The 26,872-nt window shown below is 43.8% G+C and overlaps 1 protein-coding gene across 1 annotated transcript in view; it reads right to left on the bottom strand.

Moving 5' to 3' along the window:
* LOC107045696 (E3 ubiquitin-protein ligase RNF13) overlaps positions 1-26,872 on the bottom strand; it is a 105,934-nt gene that overhangs the window by 52,863 nt on the left and 26,199 nt on the right. The window contains exons 2-3 of the mRNA XM_015268030.2: positions 21,651-21,825; positions 21,384-21,545 (exon numbers count right to left, since the gene is read on the bottom strand). Of these exons, the coding sequence (XP_015123516.1) occupies positions 21,384-21,545; positions 21,651-21,825 (337 nt within the window). The remainder of the gene's footprint in view (positions 1-21,383; positions 21,546-21,650; positions 21,826-26,872) is intronic.

The raw sequence follows: 26,872 nt of genomic DNA, 5'->3' as shown, positions 1-26,872 counted from the left end.
AGAGAGACAGAGAGAGAGAGAGAGAGAGAGAGAGAGAGAGAGAGAGAGAGAGAGAGAGAGAGAGAGAGAAGTGAGCTTGCTATGAGTGAGGCGACTCAAGAAATGTTGTCCATGTAAAGAGTGTCCCATAGCATGTGACCAAATTAAATTGCAAATAACTGAGATACAGTACAATGTAAATAAGTGTTCTTTTTTTTATTGTACAAAGAACATTCGGCAAATTACAATACAATTCCTTCCAAGTGTCCGCTATCATTTGTACTACGGAACTCTATCGTGCGTTCGAAACCGGTATAGAGTGCTGTATTATGCTTTTATCAACAGCTCGGATAGCATCCCTAATTGCGTCATGCCACTTTCCCACCGTCGTCGCATGCTTCTCATAGCACTTGTCCTTCAGAAAACCCCATAGGCAAAAATCGAAGGGATTTTAGTCCGGACTGTAAGGCGGCCATTCAATGCCCCCATGGGCATACTGAGGGTAACCTAAGCCTAACACACGAGTGCCGTTAACGGAAAAAAGTATTTCAAATACTCCAGCAGTCCTGTGTGGGGCGGCACCATCTTGCATGAAGTAGAAATTCGTGACTAACTGATTTTCTCGTGCCCAAGGAAAGAAGCTGTTCTTCAAGAACTCACAATAAATATCAGCACTGATTGTTAGACTCTCAATAAATTCAAGGAAAATACCTTTTATTGTAATTGCCGCCCATGCAGTGACTTTTTTCGGGTGTGAGGACTTGGTTTCAATAACGTGAGGTGACTCAGTCCCCCAAAAGCGAAAATTTTGTTTATTTACTAAGCCACCTAAGGAGAAATGTACTTCGTACGAGAAGATGATATTCAGTGCCTTCATTTCCTTAAATTCAAAAAAATTGTGAAGTTCTTGGAAAAATTGCACACGGCAAGCCATCGCCTCCTCACTTGAAAATTGATATACAGAAATCTTGTAGGGATGGAAGTTTAATAACAATTTCAAGATGCGGTGAAGTGAAGTTTTTGAGACTTTCAAGGTTTGAGAAGCCTTTCGAAGAGTATGATTTGGATTTTTTTTTTAATGTTCTTCAGTTGTGCGTACAACTTCATCCATGGTTACAGTACTGATCAAATTTCTTAATTATTCTAAAAATACCCATAATTGATCGAAAATTTTTCGTTAGTCCATTTCCTTTTATTTACCGTTTGAGACTCAAATCAGACACTCCAGTCCATACTTAGAATGAAATGATCTTATAGCTGCAGTAGCTGAATCTCCTTTTTGGTAATATGATTTGATGAGGAATGATTTTTGTTCGACGATTAAATTTTCCATTTTACTGCTGCAATTCCCGAGCGACTGAAGCATGAATGACATTTGCGGAGAGTCTTCACTTCAACTGTATATTAGACTTTAGACTGCACTGCCATCTTGCGGTATTCTACGCAATTTACTTTGGTCACATGCTATGGGATACCCTGTATAATTCTTTGAAACTAATATTTCCTCCTCCTTTGCCGATCATCTTGTGGTGCGACAACAGAGCGGCTATCTTTAGTGCTGAGACGAGTGGGGGAAATAAGTTGAAGCAAATAATTGATGTCAAAGCACATCATATTAAGGAGTGTATTAAACTCAATTTAATAAGAATAAACTGGATCAGGTCTCGAGATCAGTTGGCAGATGTGCTCACTAAACCTCTGGCGTTTGAACTACACAAATGTCAAGTTGATCAAATCATGAATGTTAATATCTAATCCATAATAATTATGTTCCAGGGAAAAAAAGACTTAAAGAAACAAGATAAGATGAGGAGACTCAGAATCAGTCGGGAGGGAGTGTTGGAATAGATGGCGCCTGCTCCCGGTCTTGCTCCTACTGTTACCTATACAGCCTGTACTATATATATTCATATTCTTGTTGTACTTGCGCATGCGCAGCCTGTTGGCCTGGGGACGTTGTTCTCATGTGCGTCGTCACAAACGTTCCGATTGTCTAACTGTTGAGATATGAGTGGTGTTAGATGCGTGCATACATATATTGAATAAACGTTATTTTACTTTGATACTGTGTTTCACTTCAATAAAATAACCAAAACGTCAACACTTTTGCATCCGAGGCGTCCATTGCGCCAAATAGCGATCGGCCGCGGAGCCTAATCTATCAATTAAGTCTCGACAATCTCTTTTGGGTCGTCCAATCCTAAGAATTCTATGAATTGTTTTCCTAAGTTCTGCATGCTCATTGATTCGCCCTTGCAGAATCCTTCGGAAATTCTCTCTTGATTTCCCAGCTTTAGAGAACAAAAGTTGTGTCTGCAGATAGTGGCTCCCTAGTTGCTCTACTCTTTACAGCCAGGGAGCCACATCTGTTGTCGCTGCTACGGTCCGGACGTGGTTGCTTAAAAACAATCTACCAATCAATTCAAAATGTAAGCCTGGAGTATGGACGAATTTATCAACAGTGTGTTCCTCCCCCCTCATGAATGGGATTAGGCTTCCCAGCATGATTATCATAAGGAAAATTTTCAGGAATCGATAATTTCCTGCCTCTTTCTTACATTCCTTTTTCTCAGGTTGAGTCGGAATTCGGATTTCCTCAAAATCCCTGGACGGCTCTGAATGCTGATCGACAGAAATGCACGTGATCAAACCGATAAATGCTCTCAGTCAGTTGAGGTCCACTCTAACTTCTTTGTTTTTCTTACCGGAATGAATAGTGTAGTTGAGATCTCAATTCTTCTCCGTAATTTCGTACGGTTCGAGCCAAGGCTGCGTCAACTGTTTAGACCTCTCCCGTTGCAGAACTTCATTCTTTAACAGAACTTGGTCGCCGACTTGGAAATCCTTCTCCTTAGCGTCCTTGTCATACCACGTTTTAGCAGTCTCCTTTGAGGCATTCAGTCTTTTCCTCGCAACTTGATGCGAGGCACGGAGTCGTTCTCGTAGCTCCTGTGCGTAGTCGTCGTACGACTACGTTGGTCGTGGCGGCTACTTGACAGAGGTCGGTAAATCAGCACGCCTGCCGTATAGTAGCTCAAATGCTATCCGTTTCGTAGTGGTATGCGGGGTTATATTGTAGGAAAATGCCACATATGGTACCCACCGATCCCAATCGGACTGGTCCCCATCGATGAAGCTGCGTAGATACTCGGCTAGTATACGATGAGACCTCTCAAGTGCACCATTTGTCTGAGGTTGGTACGCCGTGATTTAGATCTTCTCAATTCTCAGAAGACGACAGACATCGTTAAAAATCTCGCTTGTAAAATGTTTTCCTTGATTGGCAGTAGTTTCCGCGGCGTTTCATGTTCGCAGATAATTTTTTCAGCGAACGATTTCGCCACAGTGTTAGCCTCCTGATTGGAAATCGGAATAGCTTTGCTAAATTTCGCATCATCAGTTACTGGTAACGGTCCAACGATGTCCATTGCGCACTGCTCAAATGTCGTCTCTGGAGCTTCTCCCATCTGCATAGGTACTTTTATCGTTTTTCCCAATTAATTCAGCTGCCATTTTTTACAGTTTGCACCATACTTCTAGATGTCGTCCTTCACTCCTTTCCATTTACATTTCAGCTTAATTTTTTCGTGCATTTGTTATACGCCAGGATGACCTCCAAAAGGCGTATCGTGATATTCCCTCAATATGGTCGGAATGTCCTTTGATTCTGGAGTGATTCTCTTTTCAGAAGTCCCCAAACTCTCGGTTTCACTATTTTCATCTTCGGCATCCACCTTTTCTTGCTGCGCTCAGATTAGAACACTGATTCGACTTAAGGCATCAGCATTTGTATTCAATTTCCCCGACTTATGAACGGCTCCGTATTCGTACTCCTCCAATTTTATTCTTCCGTGCATGAGCCGCGACCCCGGATCCTTGACGTTAAAATTCCACGTCAAGGGCCGATGATCCGTCATAGTGACTGATTTCTTGCCGTGCTTGATAGAGTCTGAAGTGTTTTATACCCACACGATAGCTAGCAGTTCTGTCTCCATTGTAGTGTAGTTGATTTCAGCTTTGTTCATCGTTCTGCTTGCAAAAGCGATTGGCAAATCACTTCCGATGTCCCGTTGCGACAGAACTACTCCAAGTGCTTTACTCGAGGCATCCGACGTCAATAAAGACGGTTTCTTAAAATCTGGATATTGCAATATTGGAGCTGTAGTGAGTTTTTCCTTAAAGCCATATTTTCCCTCTCTCCCCAAGTCTAAGTAAATTCTTTCTTTAGTAACTCTGTGAAAGGCTTTGCAATTTTCGAAAAGTCCTAAATGAATTTTTTGTAATAGCCTGCCAATCCTAGGAAAGACATTACTGTCTTTGTGGTTCGGGGTACTGGAAAATTCTTCACAGCTTCAATTTTACTCGGGTCAGCCTTGATTCCATCTTCCGTGATCACATGTCCCAAGTAAACAAATTCCTTCTTCAAGAAGTTACATTTATCTGACGGTAACCTCAGGTTCGCCTTCTTCAAACGGTCCAATGCCTCTCGTAGATGACCGCTGTGTTCCCTCAGGCTTGCCCCGAAAAACACGATGTCATCGAGCTACACAAAGCATCGGATTTCCTGAAGTCCAGCCAAAACTGAGTTCATCACAGTCTCTGAAACGTTGCTGGACCACCTTTCACACCGAAGGGTAATCGGTTGAACTCATAATACCCAAACGGTGTTGAAAAAGCCGTTTTGTATTTGTCCTCTTCTTTCACTGGAATCTGGTGGAATCCCGAAGCCAAATCCAGGTGAAATATTAAAAATCAGGCCCGGTCGCGCGCTTCGCGCGCTCCCTCTTTGGGGTATGACCGATAGGGGTTGGTGGAATTGGGGAAGAATAAAATTGGAGGAGTACGAATACGGAGCCGTTCACAAGTCTGGTGGAATTTGGTGGAATTGGGTGTGACCCATTACGGGTCGCACCAATAACTTCCCGACCATTTGTTTTTTCTTTCATTAATTTTTTTATTATGTATTTATTCAATCTTTTTCTCACATTTCTCCGAGGAAATACCCATAGAAGACAAGTTTCTTCGCAGATTTAATAAACGCTGGGGTCATGCCACAGTGAATACAGCGCACGCTATACGCAACGCTAATCAATGTCAGAAATATTCGGAAAACAGTTGGATAATTATTGCATGCGTTTAACGTTGCATGCATTGTGGTATTACCCTTAGGGTGATTTCGCAAAGAACGCATTTGCAATTTTAGTTAACTCAAACTTCAATCAAGTTTGAGTTAAACCCACTTTACTTGACCCACTTCAAAATTGTCTCAACTCTGAAGCTTATCCACTTAAAAATTTGCAACTTCAAAGTTGACCCATTTCAAAATTTTTCAACTTCGAAGTTAACCCACTCTAAAATTTTCCAACTTTCCCTTTTTTTTTAATTGCAAAATTCGAAAGTTTTATTTGAAAAACTCAACAACCACTGAGGCAATTTCGCTCAAAATCCAATGAGAATCAAGTTATATGAAGCCGCATCGATTACACAAAATTAATTCAAATCCTATCGTTACCTTAGGTAAAATGGTCGAATTTCTATGAAATTAACGCTTTTCAGCATTTTTTTACAAGTTTTATGCGGATAAATAAAAAACCGCTGAGTCAATTCTTTTCATAAATTAACGAGTTCTAAGTTACATAAACACGCATCGTTTGAAGGAAGAAAACAATCAATCGCTTCATTCGTTCAGGAGATATCGTTGGACAAAATTTTGGTCACATACGTACACACACATATACACATCCAGGCATATCTTCAAAAATGTATCAGGATGATTCCGGAGGTCGAGAAATGTGGAGAAATCATCGAAATTCTACACTCAATTTTCGAGGTCATTACAATTACTTCCTCCCTTCGGGTCGGCAAGTTAAAAAAGTATTTCGAAAAAAAAATCGTTGGAATTTTAGTTCTTAATTTCTGGATAAAAAAAAATTGAATTTCCAATTCTTGGTGGTTGGGGACAAATTCGAATTACCATGGAGGAAAAAAAATGCGAATGAAGGAATTTTTCTAGGTGAATGCAATGAATTTTGAAGAGATTGTCATTCCTTCACATGTTTTATGCAAATAACTAAGAAACTGCTGAGGCAATCATCCTCATATACTCATCGGTTCGAAGTTTTTTTAAAATTAATTAAATTAATTAAATTAATTCAAATCCCATCGTTACCTTAGGTAAAATGGGGGGAAATTTCTATGAAATTAACGATTTTTGGCATTTTTTACAAGTTTTATGCGGATCAATAAAAAACCGCTGAGTCAAGTGTTTTTATAAATTAATGGGTTCTAAGTTACATAAACACGCATCGCTTCAAGGAAGAAAAAAATCAATCGCTTCATTCGTTCAGGAGATATCGTTGGACACAATTTTGGTCACATACGTACACACACACACACACACACACACATCCAGACATGTCTTCAAAAATGTATCAGGATGATTCCGGAGGTCGAGAAATGTGGAGAAATCATCGAAATTCCACATTCGATTTTCGGGGTCATAAAAAAGTATTTTGAAGAAAAAAAATGTGGCGCGAGCCACAATATATTAATTTCTCGAATTTATTTTATAGCGTCTCGAATATTCCAAACGTCGGAATTCGAGACAAACATCATTCTGTGCTTGTCCCCCACGAAATTACAGGACAATTCTCGAACCTTCGATAAACGAAGGTATATAATCTCGTACGCGCCTCGGCGGATGAAGTCAGTCTACTTTTGAGTACGCATGTAAACACTTGCCTTTAAATATACAGTTCTTGTCAACACCGAGTTTTTATTCTTGATACCCGCACCAAGCCGCCACAACTGGTGACCCCAACGTGATTAAAGTGAATAGTTTTGTCGCGTTTTCTTTGATTATTAATTATATCACGTTAACGCCACGACTGTTCCGCGAAATTCGAGTGCATTTCGATCGTGCACTTTGTAAGTGGTTTGTGTTCCGCGTACGCTCGTGTGTTGTATCGTTCACGCGCACCATTCGAGTTCTTTTCGTGAATTTCGGTGCATTGCTGAGTACCCAAGGACGCTGTGCTGCACTGAATATTTTTCATACTTTCTCTAGTGTTGTTTTTCACGAAATAAAATGCCTGATAGTGTCGAGATGCCCGAAGCTGACAATGGAGCCCCGCTCCAACGCGTTTCGATACGATGTCCCGCCTTCAATGCCGAACGTCCAGCGTTATGATTCGCCCAGCTCGAGGGACAGTTTCATCTATCCGGGATTAACGATGGAGTAACGAGGTATTACTATGCCTCGTCTCATCTCGATCCCAAGACCGCTGCTGAGGTGTAGGATATGCTCCTAAATGTGCCTGCCGAGACACCGTACACACGTCTCAAGGAGGCGCTCGTCGAACGCCTCACGCTCTCCCAGGACGACCGATAGGTATTGGGTGACAGGAAGCCCTCGCAATTCCTGTGTCATCTCAGGAGTCTCGACGACACGGTTCCTGACAACATTTTATGCACCAAGTGGCTCAGCCGACTGCCGATGACGACGCAGTCCATCCTGGCGTCANAAAAAAGTATTTTGAAGAAAAAAAATGTGGCGCGAGCCACAATATATTAATTTCTCGAATTTATTTTATAGCGTCTCGAATATTCCAAACGTCGGAATTCGAGACAAACATCATTCTGTGCTTGTCCCCCACGAAATTACAGGACAATTCTCGAACCTTCGATAAACGAAGGTATATAATCTCGTACGCGCCTCGGCGGATGAAGTCAGTCTACTTTTGAGTACGCATGTAAACACTTGCCTTTAAATATACAGTTCTTGTCAACACCGAGTTTTTATTCTTGATACCCGCACCAAGCCGCCACAACTGGTGACCCCAACGTGATTAAAGTGAATAGTTTTGTCGCGTTTTCTTTGATTATTAATTATATCACGTTAACGCCACGACTGTTCCGCGAAATTCGAGTGCATTTCGATCGTGCACTTTGTAAGTGGTTTGTGTTCCGCGTACGCTCGTGTGTTGTATCGTTCACGCGCACCATTCGAGTTCTTTTCGTGAATTTCGGTGCATTGCTGAGTACCCAAGGACGCTGTGCTGCACTGAATATTTTTCATACTTTCTCTAGTGTTGTTTTTCACGAAATAAAATGCCTGATAGTGTCGAGATGCCCGAAGCTGACAATGGAGCCCCGCTCCAACGCGTTTCGATACGATGTCCCGCCTTCAATGCCGAACGTCCAGCGTTATGATTCGCCCAGCTCGAGGGACAGTTTCATCTATCCGGGATTAACGATGGAGTAACGAGGTATTACTATGCCTCGTCTCATCTCGATCCCAAGACCGCTGCTGAGGTGTAGGATATGCTCCTAAATGTGCCTGCCGAGACACCGTACACACGTCTCAAGGAGGCGCTCGTCGAACGCCTCACGCTCTCCCAGGACGACCGATAGGTATTGGGTGACAGGAAGCCCTCGCAATTCCTGTGTCATCTCAGGAGTCTCGACGACACGGTTCCTGACAACATTTTATGCACCAAGTGGCTCAGCCGACTGCCGATGACGACGCAGTCCATCCTGGCGTCACAAGCGGACATGGCTCTCGACAGGCTTGCAACACTCGCCGACAAACTGCACGAGATCGCATTGCCGGTAGCCCACATCAATAACGTCGAGGAGCCAACGTCCTCAGCCCTCGAGACACGCTTTTCTCGTCTCGAAGCCACAATCTGCAAGCTGGCATCGGCCCTAAAAGGGCAAAGCGTCACACGTTCTCGCTCTCGATCTCGTTCTCAAGCAACCTCGCCAGNGCTTGTCCCCCACGAAATTACAGGACAATTCTCGAACCTTCGATAAACGAAGGTATATAATCTCGTACGCGCCTCGGCGGATGAAGTCAGTCTACTTTTGAGTACGCATGTAAACACTTGCCTTTAAATATACAGTTCTTGTCAACACCGAGTTTTTATTCTTGATACCCGCACCAAGCCGCCACAACTGGTGACCCCAACGTGATTAAAGTGAATAGTTTTGTCGCGTTTTCTTTGATTATTAATTATATCACGTTAACGCCACGACTGTTCCGCGAAATTCGAGTGCATTTCGATCGTGCACTTTGTAAGTGGTTTGTGTTCCGCGTACGCTCGTGTGTTGTATCGTTCACGCGCACCATTCGAGTTCTTTTCGTGAATTTCGGTGCATTGCTGAGTACCCAAGGACGCTGTGCTGCACTGAATATTTTTCATACTTTCTCTAGTGTTGTTTTTCACGAAATAAAATGCCTGATAGTGTCGAGATGCCCGAAGCTGACAATGGAGCCCCGCTCCAACGCGTTTCGATACGATGTCCCGCCTTCAATGCCGAACGTCCAGCGTTATGATTCGCCCAGCTCGAGGGACAGTTTCATCTATCCGGGATTAACGATGGAGTAACGAGGTATTACTATGCCTCGTCTCATCTCGATCCCAAGACCGCTGCTGAGGTGTAGGATATGCTCCTAAATGTGCCTGCCGAGACACCGTACACACGTCTCAAGGAGGCGCTCGTCGAACGCCTCACGCTCTCCCAGGACGACCGATAGGTATTGGGTGACAGGAAGCCCTCGCAATTCCTGTGTCATCTCAGGAGTCTCGACGACACGGTTCCTGACAACATTTTATGCACCAAGTGGCTCAGCCGACTGCCGATGACGACGCAGTCCATCCTGGCGTCACAAGCGGACATGGCTCTCGACAGGCTTGCAACACTCGCCGACAAACTGCACGAGATCGCATTGCCGGTAGCCCACATCAATAACGTCGAGGAGCCAACGTCCTCAGCCCTCGAGACACGCTTTTCTCGTCTCGAAGCCACAATCTGCAAGCTGGCATCGGCCCTAAAAGGGCAAAGCGTCACACGTTCTCGCTCTCGATCTCGTTCTCAAGCAACCTCGCCAGCACCCGACAACAACCAGTGCCGGTATCATCGAAGATACCACGACAGGGCTAGACGTTGCAAAGCACCTTGCTCGTGGTAGGGAAACGCCCCGGCGGATCGTTAACGGCGGCTGGAGCAAAGAAACGAGTTAACTATACGCTTATTGCAGCCAACGGCTCGACAATCAACACGTACGGCTGCATAACTCTATCGCTCAACCTCGGCCTCCGGAGGGATTTCAGATGGCGCTTCGTAGTGGCGGACACAACCAAACCAATTATCGGTGCCGATTTTTTGGCGCATTTCGGCATTTCACCTGACCTGAAGAACGGCTGCTTTATCGACTCAACAACTGGATTAACGACCTCATGCAAAGTGTCGCTATCCAGCATCGTCTTGGAAAGTAAGGTTACGCCTGTCGATCCTTCATGGTCAGATCTCCTCGGTAAGTTTCCCAATTTAACGAAACCCGAAGGAATATACCTCCAGTATCCAGCAAATCACGACGCCTCGCCCCCGTCAAACTGAAAATGGCCAAGGCGGAGTTCGACAAAATGATGCAACTGAGAATCACTCAACGTTCGAAGAGTCCCTGGTCATCTCCGCTCCACTTAGTACCGAAAAAGTCAGGCGAATGGCCACCTTGTGGAGATTATAGACAATTGAACGCACGAACAATTCCGGATCGATATCCCGTTCGCGTTCTAGAGGACTTCACTGCTAATCTCACTGGGAAAACAATCTTCTCGACGATCCACCTCGTACGCATCTTTAATCAAATACCTGTGGCCATCGACGATGTAAACAAAACAGCTATCATCACACCATTTGGCCTTTTCGAATTCCCGTTCATGACGTTCGGGCTTCGAAATGTCGCACAAACATTTCAACGGTTTATCGACGAGGTCACACGAGGCTTGGACGATTTCGCATATCGATGACATCCTCATCGCTTCCAAGGACATCGAGGAACATCGCAGATACCTCCACACGCTCTTTGAACGGTTCTCGAGATACGGTATTGTAATTAACACCGCCAAGTGTCGTTTCGGTCAACTGGGGGTAGACTTCCTCGGCCATCGTATCTCGGCGCAGGGTATCTTACCGTTCCCGTCGAAGGTAGAGGCGATCATCAATTTTCCTCGGCCAACATCCATTCGTAAATTGCGTGAGTTCCTAGATATGATCAATTTTTATCGCAAATTTCTTAAAGATACTGCAAGATTTCAGGTTCCTCTCCATGAATACACTCAATGTGCTAATGTCAAAGGCTCTCACCCCGTCGCCTAGACATCTGAGGGCGATACCGCTTTCTCCGCCTGCAAGAAGGAGCTGCGAAAAGCAACGTTCTTGGTCTACCCGGACACGATACTCCCGTGGGCCATCTTCACCGATGCTTCCGAATACGCCATCGGTGCAGTCCTGCAGCAACGACGAAGACAGCACTGGGAACCACTGGCATTTTTCAGCCAGAAACTACAACCTGCGCTGAGGAAACACTGCCCTTACGATTGAGAGCTCCACGTCATCTACGCTGCCGTGCGAAAGTTTCGCTACATTTTCGAGGTGAGGCACGTCACGATCTTCACAGATCATAAGCCGTTGCTTCACGCCTTCGCCCAGGATCCCAACAGAGCCACGCCGTGGCAGTTCCACCGCCTGGATTTTATCGGCCAGTTTTCGACCGACATCCAGTACGTGGCCGGCAAGGACAACGTTGTCGCCGATGCGCTTTCTCGTATCGAGGCAATCTCTGTTGCCGTCTCTACGAATGAGCTTGCCGAAGCTCAAGCCGCTGACAAGGAGCTCCAGCAACGTCTCCAGGGTCAACATCACGACGCTCTCGCCCTACGACCTGTCAATGTTCCAGACTGCGTCACGCCTATCTATTGCGACGTGTCTGGCGATATGATTAGCCCTTTCGTTCCTGTGCCGTTGAGAAGAAGAATTTTCGACGTTCTCCATAACGTTAGCCATCCTGGGGCACGAGCCTCAACGAAGCTGGTAACGCAGTGCTACGTCTGACCCGACATCAACCGAGACTGCCGTCTATGGGCCCGCGCGTGCATCGCTTGCCAACGAAATAAGGTATCTCGTCATGTCTCATTGCCTATTCAAGATTTTCCAGGACCCACGCAGCGCTTCGAGCACATACACGTGGACATCATCGGACCGTACGTTCCATCCAGAGGGTATCGCAACTGCCTGACGATCATAGACCGTTTCACCAGGTTCCCAGAAGCGTTCCCCATCGAGAACACTGGAGCCGAGTGTGTCGCCCGAACGCTCTTTTCTGGATGGATCTGCCGCTACGGAGTGCCGCTTCGAATTACAACCGACCAGGGGACACAGTTTGAGAGCCAGCTGTTCAACGTTCTCGCTCGTCTTCTCGGTAGCAGACATATTCACACCACCACGTTCCATCCTCAGTCAAATGGAATGGTGGAACGTCTGCATCGTCATCTGAAGGATACCATTCGCTGTCATGAAAGCGATTCATGGGTGGACACGCTGCCTATCGTCCTTCTCGGAATTCGCGCCGCCTGGAAAGAAAACCTCGGCGCAACTCCTGCCGACCTCGTCTTCGATGAACCGCTCCGACTACCGGGGGAATTTCTTGCTCCCTCTCCACCACGCGGGCTGGCGCCTATCAATATCGCCGATCGTCTGAGAAATCACTTCGCCGATCTCGCTCTTCAACCCGTTGCCTGTCATGGCCAGAGGAAGATTTTCGTCTTTAAGGAGCTCGCAAACTGCTCACACGTCCTCGTTCGTCGCGACGCTCCCCATCACGCCTTCACGTCCCCATACGAGGGGCCACACCAAGTAATATTGAGGCACGAGAAACATTTCGTCATTCGAATTAGAGGCGAAAATACCGTAGTCTCCATCGACCGTCTCAAACCCGTTTTCTCGCTCCCAGACGACGAGCACAACAATGACGAAGCGAACGACGATTCCCACGACAGCAATACGACACTGACTGCACCATCTTCACCGGAGTCACCGCAACCGGGAACTTCTCGACGTTCGTCATCTTAGCGCCCATCTAACACCGGCTCATCGACGTCATCAATTCAAAAGCGCGTCAGATTCGCTAAACGACATCAGCTGTTCTCGACAAATCGATATTATTGATTTTCTTTTAGCTTTATTTTGCTTTCTTTTCTTTTTCCGCAGAAGGGGAGTACTTGTGGCGCGAGTCTGCTAAAACGTTGCAGGATGATTCGAGAGGCCGAGAAATGTGGAGAAATCATGGAAATTCCAAATTCGATTTTCGGGGTCATTAGAATAACTTCCTTTCTTCGGGTCGGGAAGTTAATAATCAAAATATTATTAATCAAGTGAAATATTTTGTATTCCCCAACTGATTCAGTATATCGCCGATATTCCGTAGTGGGTATGAGTCACCAATTGTAACGTCATCCAGTTTACGAAAGTCAGCGACCACTCGCAATTTGATTTTCCCTGAGGCATCAGGTTTCTCTGGAACAACGAGTAGCGGTGTACTCCACTGACTGTTACTTGGACGTACCACCCCGTTATTCAGCGTCTCCTTCACTTAATGATCCCCCTTCTCCCTCTGAGACTGTGGCAATTGAGGTGGTCAGACATTCACAGGTTGTGCCCCCGGAAAAATAGGAATGGTGTACTACAAATGGTTAGTGACTACTGGAGGATCCCCTGGAAGTACAATGTTGTTGTACTCCTCCAGTATTTCCAGACGACTCACTCTTTTTGATTGAGGTGAAAAATCCTCAGATTTTCGTGAAGTAATTTTATTCGATCGTTTTTAGATTTATTTCTGCCTTTCATATGGTTCAGTATTATTTCCTCGGCTGTAGACAACTCAAGTTTCACAACCGACACGTTCAATAATATGTCAACCGCAGTAGTGTTCATGATGCATACGACTACTCGACCGTCGCGTGGTTTCGTGAGGCATTCGCCCAGAAAAACGCCAGGTTGCAATTGTCTTTTATGCACGATCCCATTCTTCGTGCTTGAAGGTGTAGCCCAAGCTAAAATCTCTGTTCTAGCCTTCACCATGATTGGTTTTTCGGGTCGGAAAAGTTGTAAACATGTTCCATTTACGGTGACACTTCCTCCAGGCTGTACCGATGTGAATCGATCCCTGGATTGGAAGAAATCTTCTCCAAGAATTTCTCGGAAACATGAAAATTCATCAGACACAACGTGAAACGCGTGGCCCAATTCTTCCTTGTCAATGCTCAGATAAATTTCCACGTTCCCATGTGTCCCGACATCTTGGTGCAAAAGTCCTCGCAATATCCTCCCCACGGGCTAGACCTTCACATCCTCCTTTAATTCTCCAGTTTTTATCATGGATATGACCGCTCCAGAGTCTGCTAGGAACATGGTGGGCTGCTTGAGCTCATTCGCCGATGAAATCAGATGATTCTTAGTCTTCGCTGGCTCAGCAGATGTGATTTTACGCCTTCTGAGAATGGAATCACCCACAACGGTAGTCTCCAACTGATTCGTGACCCGCAACCTTAGAAATTTGCATCATCGCAATTTGGATTCCCCCCATCGGCAATGCGTCCCCGTTCAATGAACTCTTGTTTTTGTCATGATACTTCTTTGCGGTACCGTCAGCATTGTTGTTGACCTATTTTGTGGGTCATTTTTCTCCTTCACCTGCACCTGCAGTTCTGCATTGTCAGGAATTCAACATTGTTTCTTCAATCTATAACATAAGGGAATCTCATGCCTTGGATTGTGGCAAAATTTGCACACTACTCCATATGCGTTGATACTGCGTCGATCTGGAACAGGTAGAGTCGATTTTCGCTGCATTTTGCATTCCCTCGCGTAATGCCCTACTTGACCACAAGCAAAAAACACCCTGTCCCCAGGGATTGTCGCCCCGTTGATTGACGACTTCCCCTGAGAATGCCTGGAACTACTGCACCCTCTTTCAGAACTCACAGAGCTTTTTGAGGACCCATGGAATCCTGGTCTAGTTTTCTCCAGTTCAACTGCTCCAATACAGGCTTCATGCAATGTTTTGTAGTTGTTTGCTCGGACTAAAATTGGAATCTGCCCGGGCAAACCCTGCTGAAAGTTAGCCTTCGCCAAGCTTACCAAGGCTTTTCTAGCTCCAATTTTCTCTTTTTCGTCCAGATCATCGGCTAGCAAGTTTTCTATGCTCTCGATTAAATCAAGAGTTACTCGTTCAGCTCTGGCTGTGAATTTACTGACGTCGTCATTATTTTGTTGCTGCAAATTATTGAAGTTTACATGCAATTCAACGAGCAATTTCGTTTTGCCGAATAAGACATCTAATTCCACCTTCAGTTCGTCAAAATTCTCGACTGTTGTATGCTTCATCTGTACATATGTTTTGCTAGTTAATTTATTTTTCAGGATTGTTTTAAGTAGTATTGAATGCAGCTCACGTTGCAATAAATCCTTCACGCCTTCGCACGACCCTAAAAAAAGGTATTAATTCATCAGCACTTTCACCATTATATGAAGGAACCGATTGTAGAGTTGCTCACAACTAGGATTGGGGTCATTATTGGATGGATTAGGTGCATCACGATTATGATATTTCCCTCTGGAAGCCTTCTGCAACTCATTCTCCAATTGTCCCCGCTTCTCGGCTTCTTCCCGCAACCAGTTCTGCGCACTTTTTGAATATTTTCAACATGTCCTCTACGACATGCTGTTCCATTTCCTCAGACAACGTCTTAAGTGTCCGCATTCCGGATCCCCGAAACATCTGGTTCTGGCATTGTTCCCCGTCCTCGCAATGGTGGAGTCAAAGTTCCTAGGAGTACTGAACCCCCGGGCACTGAGATTGGAGTAGACATTGGCGTGCTATACTCTTCTCTCCACATCCTGCTAGTTATCTCAGGTGAGAATTGCTGCCTACGATGCTGTTGCTCTTGCTACCACCGTTGCTGCTGCTGTTGTGACTGCTGCTGCTGCTGTTGTGAAGGTGCTGGTGCTGGTTGCACAAGCGCAATGCCTTGACTGTGTAGCCCTTGCTGCACTTCTTGTTCCTGCTACCCTAGTAGCTATTGTGGAATATCCGCCGCAAGGTGATCCATACTGCGGGAACGTCGTGGACCATCCCCTTCGGCTAGGGAACTGGACAACTCGGGCCAATTCCTCCGAAGAATCGAATTCGTCTAGAACACTTCGATTCTCTGATCCCATAAGGCAAAGAAAAACATGCCTGCCCTGTCAGTCTTGGTCACGTACCGCCTCTCAAATAGTCCTGAAAACTATTTGATTTCCTCAAAACCAGGAAAAAACAATCCCAGCTGGATTTTGCCTCTTTCCTCTCAGAAAAGTTGGCTGCTACTATTCCGGCATCCCAGAAAAACGCGATGCTTCCAAATCGAGAAACAGGTTGTCTTTGAAGTGTTGAAAATCTTAAACTATTCTCTCAATTGTTGTCTCCAACTGCGGTTGATCAGGGCCCCGTTATATGAAGAACACACGCGCTGCCACCAAAATATAATGTATCGTAGAATGATCGAGTAATATGGACTCACCCTCAGCAATTTAAGATACTACAGTTTATTAATTTCACTCTAAAGAGTAACTGTTTACTTCGATAGAAAAGAATAAAATACATTGAAATGTACTCAATAATGAACTACATTGGTAATGAGCTCTCGAGTCCAGTGTGTTCTCGATTTTTATTCAAAAACCGTGGCACACTTGCCTCGATTCGTCTTTGTATTCGCATTACAAAACGGTCTCGTGTTGTAATATGATGCTGACTCCTAATTTCTTCATAATTGCATTATTCCGTAATATTAACACAATAATCTGGGACATAACACATCACTTCCCTCAGTTCGCTGTGAGCGCCTTGAAAAGTGATACAATTGTCGCTGTAGAGATCAGATGGTAGTCGACAACGCGAAACAAATCTATTAAATGCAGCCAAGTAGGTTGGGGTGGAATAGTCGGACACGAATTCCAAGTGAATTGCGCGAGTCACCATACATACGAAGAACAAGATATAGCTCTTGTGGGATTTGTGTTCGCGTCCTGAAGATGTGCGAACGTTTATGGGTTTTGCATAGTCCAAGTCAGTGTGTGCGAAGGGAGGCGAGGAAGTCACAGCGATAACGGACCTTGAGGTGGCTTCATAATATGAAAGACCCGGCTGGAAGGCTAGGGAGATGGAACCTCCGGTGGTGAGAGTGTGATTACAAAATCATACACCGGAAGGGCGTCCTTCACCACGTACCTGAGGCTTTGTCACGTGCACCGGAAGGAACGACTGATCTATTCACAATGGCCGTGGATACCGAAGACAAATGGTACGTCCGCCGCTGTTGAGAAGTAGAACGAGTTCTGGAGAAATATCTCACGTGGAAGGTCACTGAAGAGCTGTTTTACCGCCTTAAGCCGAATACATTCGCTTCGGTAGACACCTAGGATTTAAACGAGTGGAAGTTGATTCTCCCTCGAGAGATGAGACGCGCCGCAATACAAGAGTGCCACGATCTACCGCAGGCAGGACACCAATTTGTTGATAACACTTGCCAACGCTTGGCCAATCAGTATTATTGGCCTGCAATGTTTGAGGACGTGATGACGTACATAAGTTCGTGTCACGAATGTTAGCGCTGCAAAGTGCAACAACAGCCTCCGATAGGCCAGATGGGATCTCGCGCACTCGAGAAACCATGCTCGAGCATATCGGCGGATATTACGGGTCCCTTTACGCGCAGCAAAGCAGGACACCAATATATCTTAGTTATCCAAGACTTCTTCACGAAGTGTATAGAAGTGCGACCGTTGCAAAAAGCAACAGGTGCGGCGATACGGAAAGCATTGGAAGAAACCATCATCTATCGATGGGGAGGTCCAAGAGAAGTGCTGACCGATAATGACATCGAGTTCGTAAATGAGGACTTGAACGATTTGGCTGCTTCAACCAACATGAAGCATCGAACAACGCCGTCATATCACTCGCAAGCGAATCCCGCTGAAAGAGTGAATCGTTCGCTGAAAGCGATGATACGATCGTACGTAGAACAGGATCACCGTGATTGGGACTGTCACTTGGATGCATTTCGATTTGCGTATCATACAGCTCAACTCAGTTTACTGACAGCAACACTGGCTTTTGTAAACCTCGGACGAGAGCCCGAGCCAGTGAATTCGCTGCAACGGAAGCTGAAAGCAGATGTCGAAGTTGAAGAAACTCCGAGTGAGGCCTGGATCGAGCGCATGAAGTGGTATGACACTCTGAGACTGGCCTTTAGACATTCACTAGTCGAAGCTAATGATCGACAGGTACGAACTTATATCGTGCGCCAAAGGAAAGGTGAATTCGAGGTCGGCAAACTAGTCCTAGTTCGCAACCACGAGCTGTCGAATGCTGCAAAGCATCGTTCAGCGTCCTAGAACAAACCGTTCAATGGATCTTTCGTAGTAGCCAAGAAACACTCCAGAAACTTTTATCAAGTTTCTGATATAACGGGTCATAATACCAAAGACACCGCTATAGTGGACATGAAACCCTATAGGGAGGCTTTGGAGAACCCCTCGACTGAAGAGTCGGGAAGTGAAGAGCATTTACTCCTGGAGAATTTGACTTGAAAGGTATAGGTTTCGGGTCGAAACCTTTCTTAAGGAGGGAGGTGTGTAACGAGATTTTCTCGTTACGGGTTGAAATCCCCCAAATAGAGATTTGCACTCTTGAAATCATGACAAGAGAGACAAGTAGAGACATCGACAGGCGGCGGAAAGACCCGCGACTAGATGAGAAGAGCCACAGACCGATGAAAGGCTGAAGGCATAGCGGTTGTGGGTAGAACCGCGACCCCTGAAAGTCTAGAGGACGTTGCTAGACTTTCGCTATTTTAGAACTCGCCCAGCTGTCTTTCGGAGAAAGTGGCCCGACATACAGGGGTTCCAACTGGACGACTCTAAAAACTGTGTCGGTGTAGACAAGAGACCAACGTAGCCAGGTGAAAGGACTGATACCTCCGTGACCCTGTCAGATTAATTGGTGGGGATAGGATAACGGAATAACCTATCGTCACCGAAATATCCAGGAGGGAAGGCCTTAGTGAGATTCTAACTTAGTCAAATGCGAACGCTCAAGCGGAGGGGTTGGAAGGATTTCTCCCGAGTAATTTGTGGTGTTGGCTTGAAATATGGCCAGGGACAGAGGGCGTTGCCCAGTGTGGCCAGGTGTATAACTGACGGTAGCGAATGTAGAAGCATTCATCGCAATTGGAAAAAGGTATTATTTCGGTATTCGAAGTGACGACTTTGTAGTGACCGGCGTTATTAGGACCCAGCTAGGACGAAGGGCAGGCGTATGAGCCCGTGGGCCTGGAGTTGCGTAGTCCTCCTGTCAGTCCGACCATGCGCCGACAGTTTCAATAACTGGGAATGGTGACTCGCGATGACCGAAGCGGTAAGTGGTGATCGAGGTGGTCGTAAGGTGGGTAACGTAGTTCCACTTTGGTCGGATCAGCCTCTCGAAGCCCCAGGCTCTGAGTAATCCCCGTTGATTCGCAAATGATTCTGAAACTCTCCCGAGTAGAAATACTGGGGAGGAGAAAGCATGCTGGAGAAGTCAAAAGATCGTCCAGAACAGACGTGAAGTAAATTCACTAGGTTAATTAGGCCGCGAGGCCTAACAAACGGCCTGAAATAGAGGCTCGTGACGAAGTGATAGGAATACTCCTGGTGGACCTTGCCCACTCTACCGTGTCACGCTGATGTTAGCTGGGCAATCCATTGTCCAGCCACAAAAGTCCTCTGAGTAGACGAGATTGCCTCAAAGGCCGGTTCTCGTCGAACCTTCCGTAAAGTTTTGGCTGGCGCCCAATATATGAGCGAGAAAGAAGGCTAAAAAGTAATTTTGATTTTTCCTGGGCGAACAACCCGGGAAAATATCTTTATAAGAGGAGAGGAGAGAAATCCTTTTCGTTATCTCTCCAAACATTTCCTCACGTTGCCGTACGACTCACCAATGTCCAGAGGCAATTGATCCTTCAGGGGGAGGTGAACGACATATCGTCCAGTCTCCTCGCGTGAATGAGTGTCCTTGAAAAGGTTTTTACACTTCTGATCTGCGGAGTTTGAGAGCTCCTCCAATTCCCAGAATATTCAGTGCAAATCGTCCAAGGGTTCCCTGATGATGCAATGATGAACGCGACGCGTGTTCTTCCACAAGAGAAGGGGTCTGAGGCCCAGAGACTACCCAACCAAAGATCGTCTCTTGCACCATAAGAGTGTCAATGGATCCTCTTCGTATGTTTTCTAAAATGATATAGGAATACAAGCTTGCTCCAAGATTCAAATGAATTTTCCCATTAGTTTTCAAGTCAGGATCTGTGAATTTCAACCCTCTCAAGTGATTCCATTCGACAAAAATCTAGACAAAGCTTAGGGAATGCAATAAAATAGTAATTCTGAGCTAGAATTTTTTTGACGCGTGTCACTTTTCTCAAACCATAACACCTTTTTAATCCACCTTTTATTTTTTATCCATATTGAAAAACCGATGTCAATTGTTGAAATCAATAATAAAATGCCCAATTCTTCTTTCTGATGGTTCCTTGGACTATTCTGTGATTTTGAATTGTTTCTTTATTAAATTATGATTTTCCATGTGCATTTTGCACAAAACTGTCCGAAACTATACCGGAAGTTGCCATTTTTCATCAGAATGAAATGGTCTTCGGCTAAGGTTCGGTTGGATCAGCGCTGCCACCTCAGTAACACACAACCAATACTTGGAGATAGTAAAAATCACGAAATATTATATATTTATATACAAATGCAACGGGTTTTTTACGAGTGAGAGGTTGACGGCCCGACATGAAGCGGAGGGCTCCCAATTGCACAAAGTGAAAAATCTCGTCGCCCATTTGTCCGAATTATATTTTTTGTCAGAGATGTTATCCTCAACAAGTTCCGAAACTCATCTTTTTGCGTTTACAAGTAAACGAAAAGGTACATTCCACCAAGAGGTAAACGTTGCAGCAGTGAAAAAAATATGATTATGAATCCGTCGCTATCGGGGTATCTTTTTTCATAGCAATTCCATGACAGAAATAGTTACATCATTAGAAAGCTTTTATATTACCCGTCTCGTTTTCGTTTTACGGGATAAATAATATATTTCGTCATTGAGCCGGAAAAAACTTTCGCTTTTTTAGGACTGCAATCATATGAGCTTAAAAAGTTTTTTTCAACCTTGTGACGAACAATATTTTTTGATACTGCTGCTAGGTTCACCTCGTGCCGAAAAGTGTTGTTTCGTTTACGCGTGAACGAAAAGTAAACGAAGGTCTTTTCGCTTACTCGTAACCGAAAAAGGCACAAATCAGCCACTCATTAAACGTAACACCACTGTCAAAAAATATTATTCGACACATGTGACACGATAATTTTCAGTTCGTACAACTTCGCATTCTTAAAAATTCCATCTCACTCCTATGAAAATATACTATTTTGTCATAACACACACGAGCAAAGTTGCTTGATAATGTATTTGAAGATAAGGAAGGTACCTTGAAGTCCATCTCTGATGAGTGGCGTTGAGTCATCACCATCCGAATCACTCCCGCTATCCGTCACAACCGTCTCATCAGCAGCAAAAACTTTGCGTTTGCAGACCGGGCAAACACGTTTGTTTTTTGTCAGCCAAGGGTCAATGCATTTCGTGTGATAAGCTAAAAACACAGATATATTGAAATGGAATGAATTTCCGCCAGATGATACACAAGATGCAAAATAATCAACGTTCAACCGTCTTTAAATATATTTTGAAAACTTACCATGGGCGCAAGGTAACACACGCAGTTTTTCACCTTCAGTATAATCATCGAGACAAATCGCACAGGTTTCATAAGGATCACCTTTTGTATACTTATGCGTCGGTATTTTTTTCAAACTTGAATTTGGTAATCTATGCCGATGTTGTCTTCTCCTATCTTTTATACACCTCACAACCTATCAAATATGTCAATAACATAGTTTAATATTACAATACTTCAGTATCACGTTATTAATTGTTTAGTTTTGAACATTAAGCTCATTTGATCTATTATAAAAATTGGTGCAAACCATAATTCACAAAAAATAAAACTAGCTGCAGTGGGTTCCTTTGGTTTTTGCATATTTGGACTTTTCTGTATCAAATTTTTTATTACTAATTATATAAACTTTATGAGTTTAGAATTTCTTACACTTATCTACTAAGGAATGTTCATTACACAGAATGGACTATAATCGGCGCCGTCGTTATTTGAGATTTTCATTTTTATTGCTTTTCCGATTCGACGATTCGAATCGATTTTTCGACGATCACTCAAAAAACTGTTATCAATATGGAATTAGTCATGGCTCAAAAAATCAATCACAATACCCTCTGGATTCTATCAGAATATGATAGGAGTCACACAATACGTTGTTAAGTTACAGCCCATTGTCTATGCGATTTGAAAGACAAAATTGATTTTTTGATCATTACTGAAAAAATCATCGACAATATCAATTATTTCAGGGCTTCAAAAATATATTTGAATGCCTTCTTAATCAATTTGAAAAATGGTAAGAACAGCATCATTGCTTATCCTCTTATACAATATCGTTATGAGCTTTTTATATCCAAATCTGGATCTCTATTAAACTCGCCTACCAGTCTATTATATTGATTACTTATTCCTATTGATTTATGGCCCCGGCTAACTTTTGACAGAATCTGGATTGAACCGTGACTAAATCCTGAATAAACCTTCGTCCACTAAAGTTCGTAAAGAGCCTCAACTAGCGTCCTATGTATTCTGGTCACGTACTTTAGTGGACGACTGTACACTGATTAAACATTAATTGAACTGTGATTAAACCCGTACTGAAGACGAATTCCAGTCATGACGAGGTTTGAATGTAGAATTATTTTACACAACGAAATAATATGCAAAATTTTGCTAACATTTCAATTGATGATAATACTATGACAGGAAAAAATAGAAGAAGAAAATAGTAAAATAATATTGCAAATAAAGAGAAACCATTCGGAAACAAAGTGCTAATTTATTAGCAACAATTACTATATTCATTTCTAAAAAAAATGCCATTGTCCACTTATTTATTTTCTCTTCGGCTTTGTGGTACATCAGCGATAAATTTTAAAATATCATTTTAGTCGGAAATTTTCTGAATTATTTGGAAAATGATCAGATTAGGAGATAAAAATGACGAACAGCTCCAAATCTGTGTTTGAAACTTTCTGTTTAGAACGCAGCAAATAAGTCATTATTTGAAGTTACCAGGCTCAACGGAAAATCTCGACCGACTTCGGGACACTTCGGGTCCACGGCCAAATCACGAAGCAAATCGCCAAATATGAAATTTCAGTAGTATCAATCTATTCCCGAAAGAGTATACATCGGTTAGTCAGAGAGTCACCCATAGAGTACAGTATCAAAGAAACCGAATACCGAGTACATCACCGAGTGTTATATTAAATCCAGAGCTCTGTGTAGCATCTCTATTTCGGTCAATTATCAATTAATTCCGAGTTAACTGTCAATTATTATGAGTCAATCATCAAGTTTAATATCGAGAGTGTCTCTAGTAGAGTGTAAAGACTATTATCAAATTGATATTGAGACATTCAGCACTTCGTGTATCTCTAAAATCAAGACGCGTGGCTTGCGCCACAAATAAAGTACATCACCAGTGTTTTTGTACTCCCCGTGTCTTTAATTTCACCCCAATATTGGCCTCAATCTCTAACACCTTTTTTTATCTTTACCATAAAGTTGAGGTGAAATAGAAAAATAATCCGATTGTTCAAAAAATCGAAAATTTACCATCAAAAATTATTTTTCGAATATTTTTTCTAAACATTTTCAAGGACGTTACATTCGATCAAAGATTTCTGCCAAAATCATTCACTCTGGCGGAAGGTTATTGATTGACTCGCGCGATTTTTGGCAGTCGAGGCAACAGATGAAATTTTATCGAAAATTTCGAGGGCGGATTTATCTAAGATATGTGATAGAATGGTCCAAGTGTACGATTTTCCCTGAAATAAAAATTGAAGCACACATTTTTTGAATGAACAGTCCTAAATTTTCTGAAAATAGCAATCATGTTGCAACGGAGTGAAGGCATTATAACCGTTCTGTTTTCATATCTTCTAATTTTGCAAAAGAATTACCTTGAAGAGTCTTACACGTAAAAATAAAAAGTTTCGTGATCATGTCTATTGTGACGTGATAAATTCGTCACAAATGTTATTCTTTATTACCGACCGTTCCGCATGTGGATTCGTTGTTGTGAATCACCAGACGGGAAGTCATCAACCGATCACAAGAGTCATGAAAGAGGTTTTTGTTTTTTTAATTTCGGTTATCTCATTTTGAATTAAATTCGGTGCCATTGCACTTCTGCTGAGGAAACCATCGTATTCGAGGGCTTTCAGAACAGCTTCGGGGTCTCTGTGAGGGCTTCGTGGGTATTCATATCCCCTAGAGGGCGCCAGCTCCTGGACAGTCTTGGAGAGGACGTGATGCAGTGGCCCACCTGATGAATGATACATGAGGAGGAAGGAGAATATGTACTAAATGGAACAATGCCGATTTTTGTGGTTCCGAACGGACGGATTGATTCCCTGGAATTATTTTGAAATACAACACTACAAACGTCATGGAAACTAGTAAAATAAACCCTGAGATTTATTAACAAAAGAAATTAACTCGATAATAACCAAAGGACTGATGTGATGAGAACTCTTACCTTCCTCCCGCCTATTAATTACTTATTAAATAAAATTGTACACCACAAAACCGTTGAGAGCGAGCCGAAATCAACCCACAATGTGAGAAGAACGTCCAACAATCCGAAGGAAGAACATCCTCTCCGGTGGGGGACTTTTTCGTGTCATGAAGTATCTTGAGAGGTACACTTGAAGGAAAATAGCCGAAGACGCCCGAGAAGCAAAATATTATCTGAAAGACATCGAACAGGTGAACATACCCGGATAAATGTAAACGAAAGGTACTGGGATAACTCACACTGGATATAAAGGTGACAGTTGAGGGTTAGGTTGCCACGGTTGAACAACACATCAGGGAAAATTATCCCAAAGGAGGTATAGGCGCCAGGTATAGTGAATTCACCTGGAGCAAAATAGTAGTCACCAGAATAATGATTGGAGGGCTCCCCTGGGAAACTTCCCCCAAGAAGTTATATTCATCATCTCAAGCAAAAATAACATCACAATAACAACAAACCCCGAATGAACAAGAAGAGTCGGTAGCTAGGGTCACTGAATCATTGACCTAGTACCATAGGAATATTAATAAATTATTCTTCCGACCACCTGTGGCGTGGAAATCACCGAAGAACCAATGAGCGGCCTGAATAGGAAATCCAGGGGAACTAACAATTGAGATGACCATGAAAGCGGTGGAGGTCAATGAAAATCGCCAATCACCTTGACATTTATATATCTGATTAACCTGGAGAAATATGAAGTGACACGTCAGCGCTCTCCAATTGGCTGAGACAATTGGAGCAGATGAAAACGCTCCAACCCAGACCTAGACAACGCAAATTCGGCCAAGTTTCATCACTTTGGACCGTATGGCACCTCTGTTACGAACACAGTGGTGACCACTTAAAACTCAATTAGTATTAATAAGTATTAATAAGTAATTAGTGTGTATTTTCTCCTACGAGATAGGAGAGTCGGCCGAAACTCCCTTAGGTAAGGAGAAATTGGAGTTATAACTGGAGCGATTGAGAATGTCGGAGAAATTCTACAAAATTCCAACAGGCGAGAAAACTACTTGTTTTGTAAGTAGCGATGCAATAATTACGTGCGTAAATATTTCGAATGTTGCGAAAATTAATAATGCCTTGTTTTCAATTTAATAATTAGTTGAAAAATTGCGCGAATACTTTCGTGAAAGCTCGGAATTCAGGGAATAATTAATATTTGAGATTATTCTTCCCTCTAGAAAATCATAAATTGAGGAAAAATAAATAAACATCGGAGGAGTTCATGCGAGGTCATGTGGAACATAGTTATCCTCTACAGCAACATAAATGTCACAGTTGAAACCTAATCAGGCGCGCCCGGGAATGATTCGATTGAAGAAATATGATTTTTAAGAAAAAATAAGGTTCTCTCAAGTGAATGAATATTTAGCAAAAAAATTTTTTTCTTAGTGTAGACTCAGCATTTTATCTCTTGGACCAATAGTCCCTAGCAGGGTTGGGTCATTCACTAAAAATCGGGGTTTTCCTCGGTATACATAGTAAAATACTGGTAAATTACCTCGAAATGGTGAAAACAGTAAATAACTGGTAGAAAACCCCTTACTCGACTATCAGTGCAGTAACCCTCGTGACTGAATTGTACGAGCGTTATACCTTGCGAGGGTCAAACGTCACGAGGGCCATACCTCGCAAATATCATTGCGAGGATCAAATATCGACAGGGGCATACCCCATCCGGGTTAAATGTCGCACGGGTCATATCTTGAAAGGTTCCTACCTCGTAAGAGTCAGACATAGAAACGGAGTAGTATGGGAACTACTTTGGCGCCCCCCACCTAAAGTCGATATGTCCCCACCACCACACCTGTCAGAGTAGCACGGCTCCGACGTGTGTGAGCGGTGGGGTACAGCGTGGCTGCGGGTGCGTCACCCGGGCGCGTATCCCAACCCCGAGCGGTTTCGGGAGAACCGCTGGTCCCTCGGCCTCGAAATTGAAATTTGGGGGTCAAAAATTTTTCCCCCACCACCGCTTGTGAGTAAAGGACCTACCACCACACCGATCGGAATAGCGCGGCTCCGACGTGTGTCCGCGGTTAAACCCCGAGCGGTTTTGAAGTAACCACTGGTCCCTCGGCTGCGATACTAAAATTTGGGGGTCAAAAATATTGGCTCCCTCCATCACTAATATATTTAGGGACCCACCATCGCACCGATCGGAATAACGCGGCTCTGACGTGTGTGAGCGGAGGGGGTAAAACGTGTACTG

Source organism: Diachasma alloeum, unplaced genomic scaffold (assembly GCF_001412515.2).
Source record: "Diachasma alloeum isolate Michigan unplaced genomic scaffold, Dall2.0 Dall_scaffold_01056, whole genome shotgun sequence".
In the NCBI taxonomy this organism is placed as follows: Eukaryota; Metazoa; Arthropoda; class Insecta; order Hymenoptera; family Braconidae; genus Diachasma; species Diachasma alloeum.
Note: the sequence above shows the minus strand (reverse complement) of the source record. Positions and strands in the feature narration are given on the sequence as shown.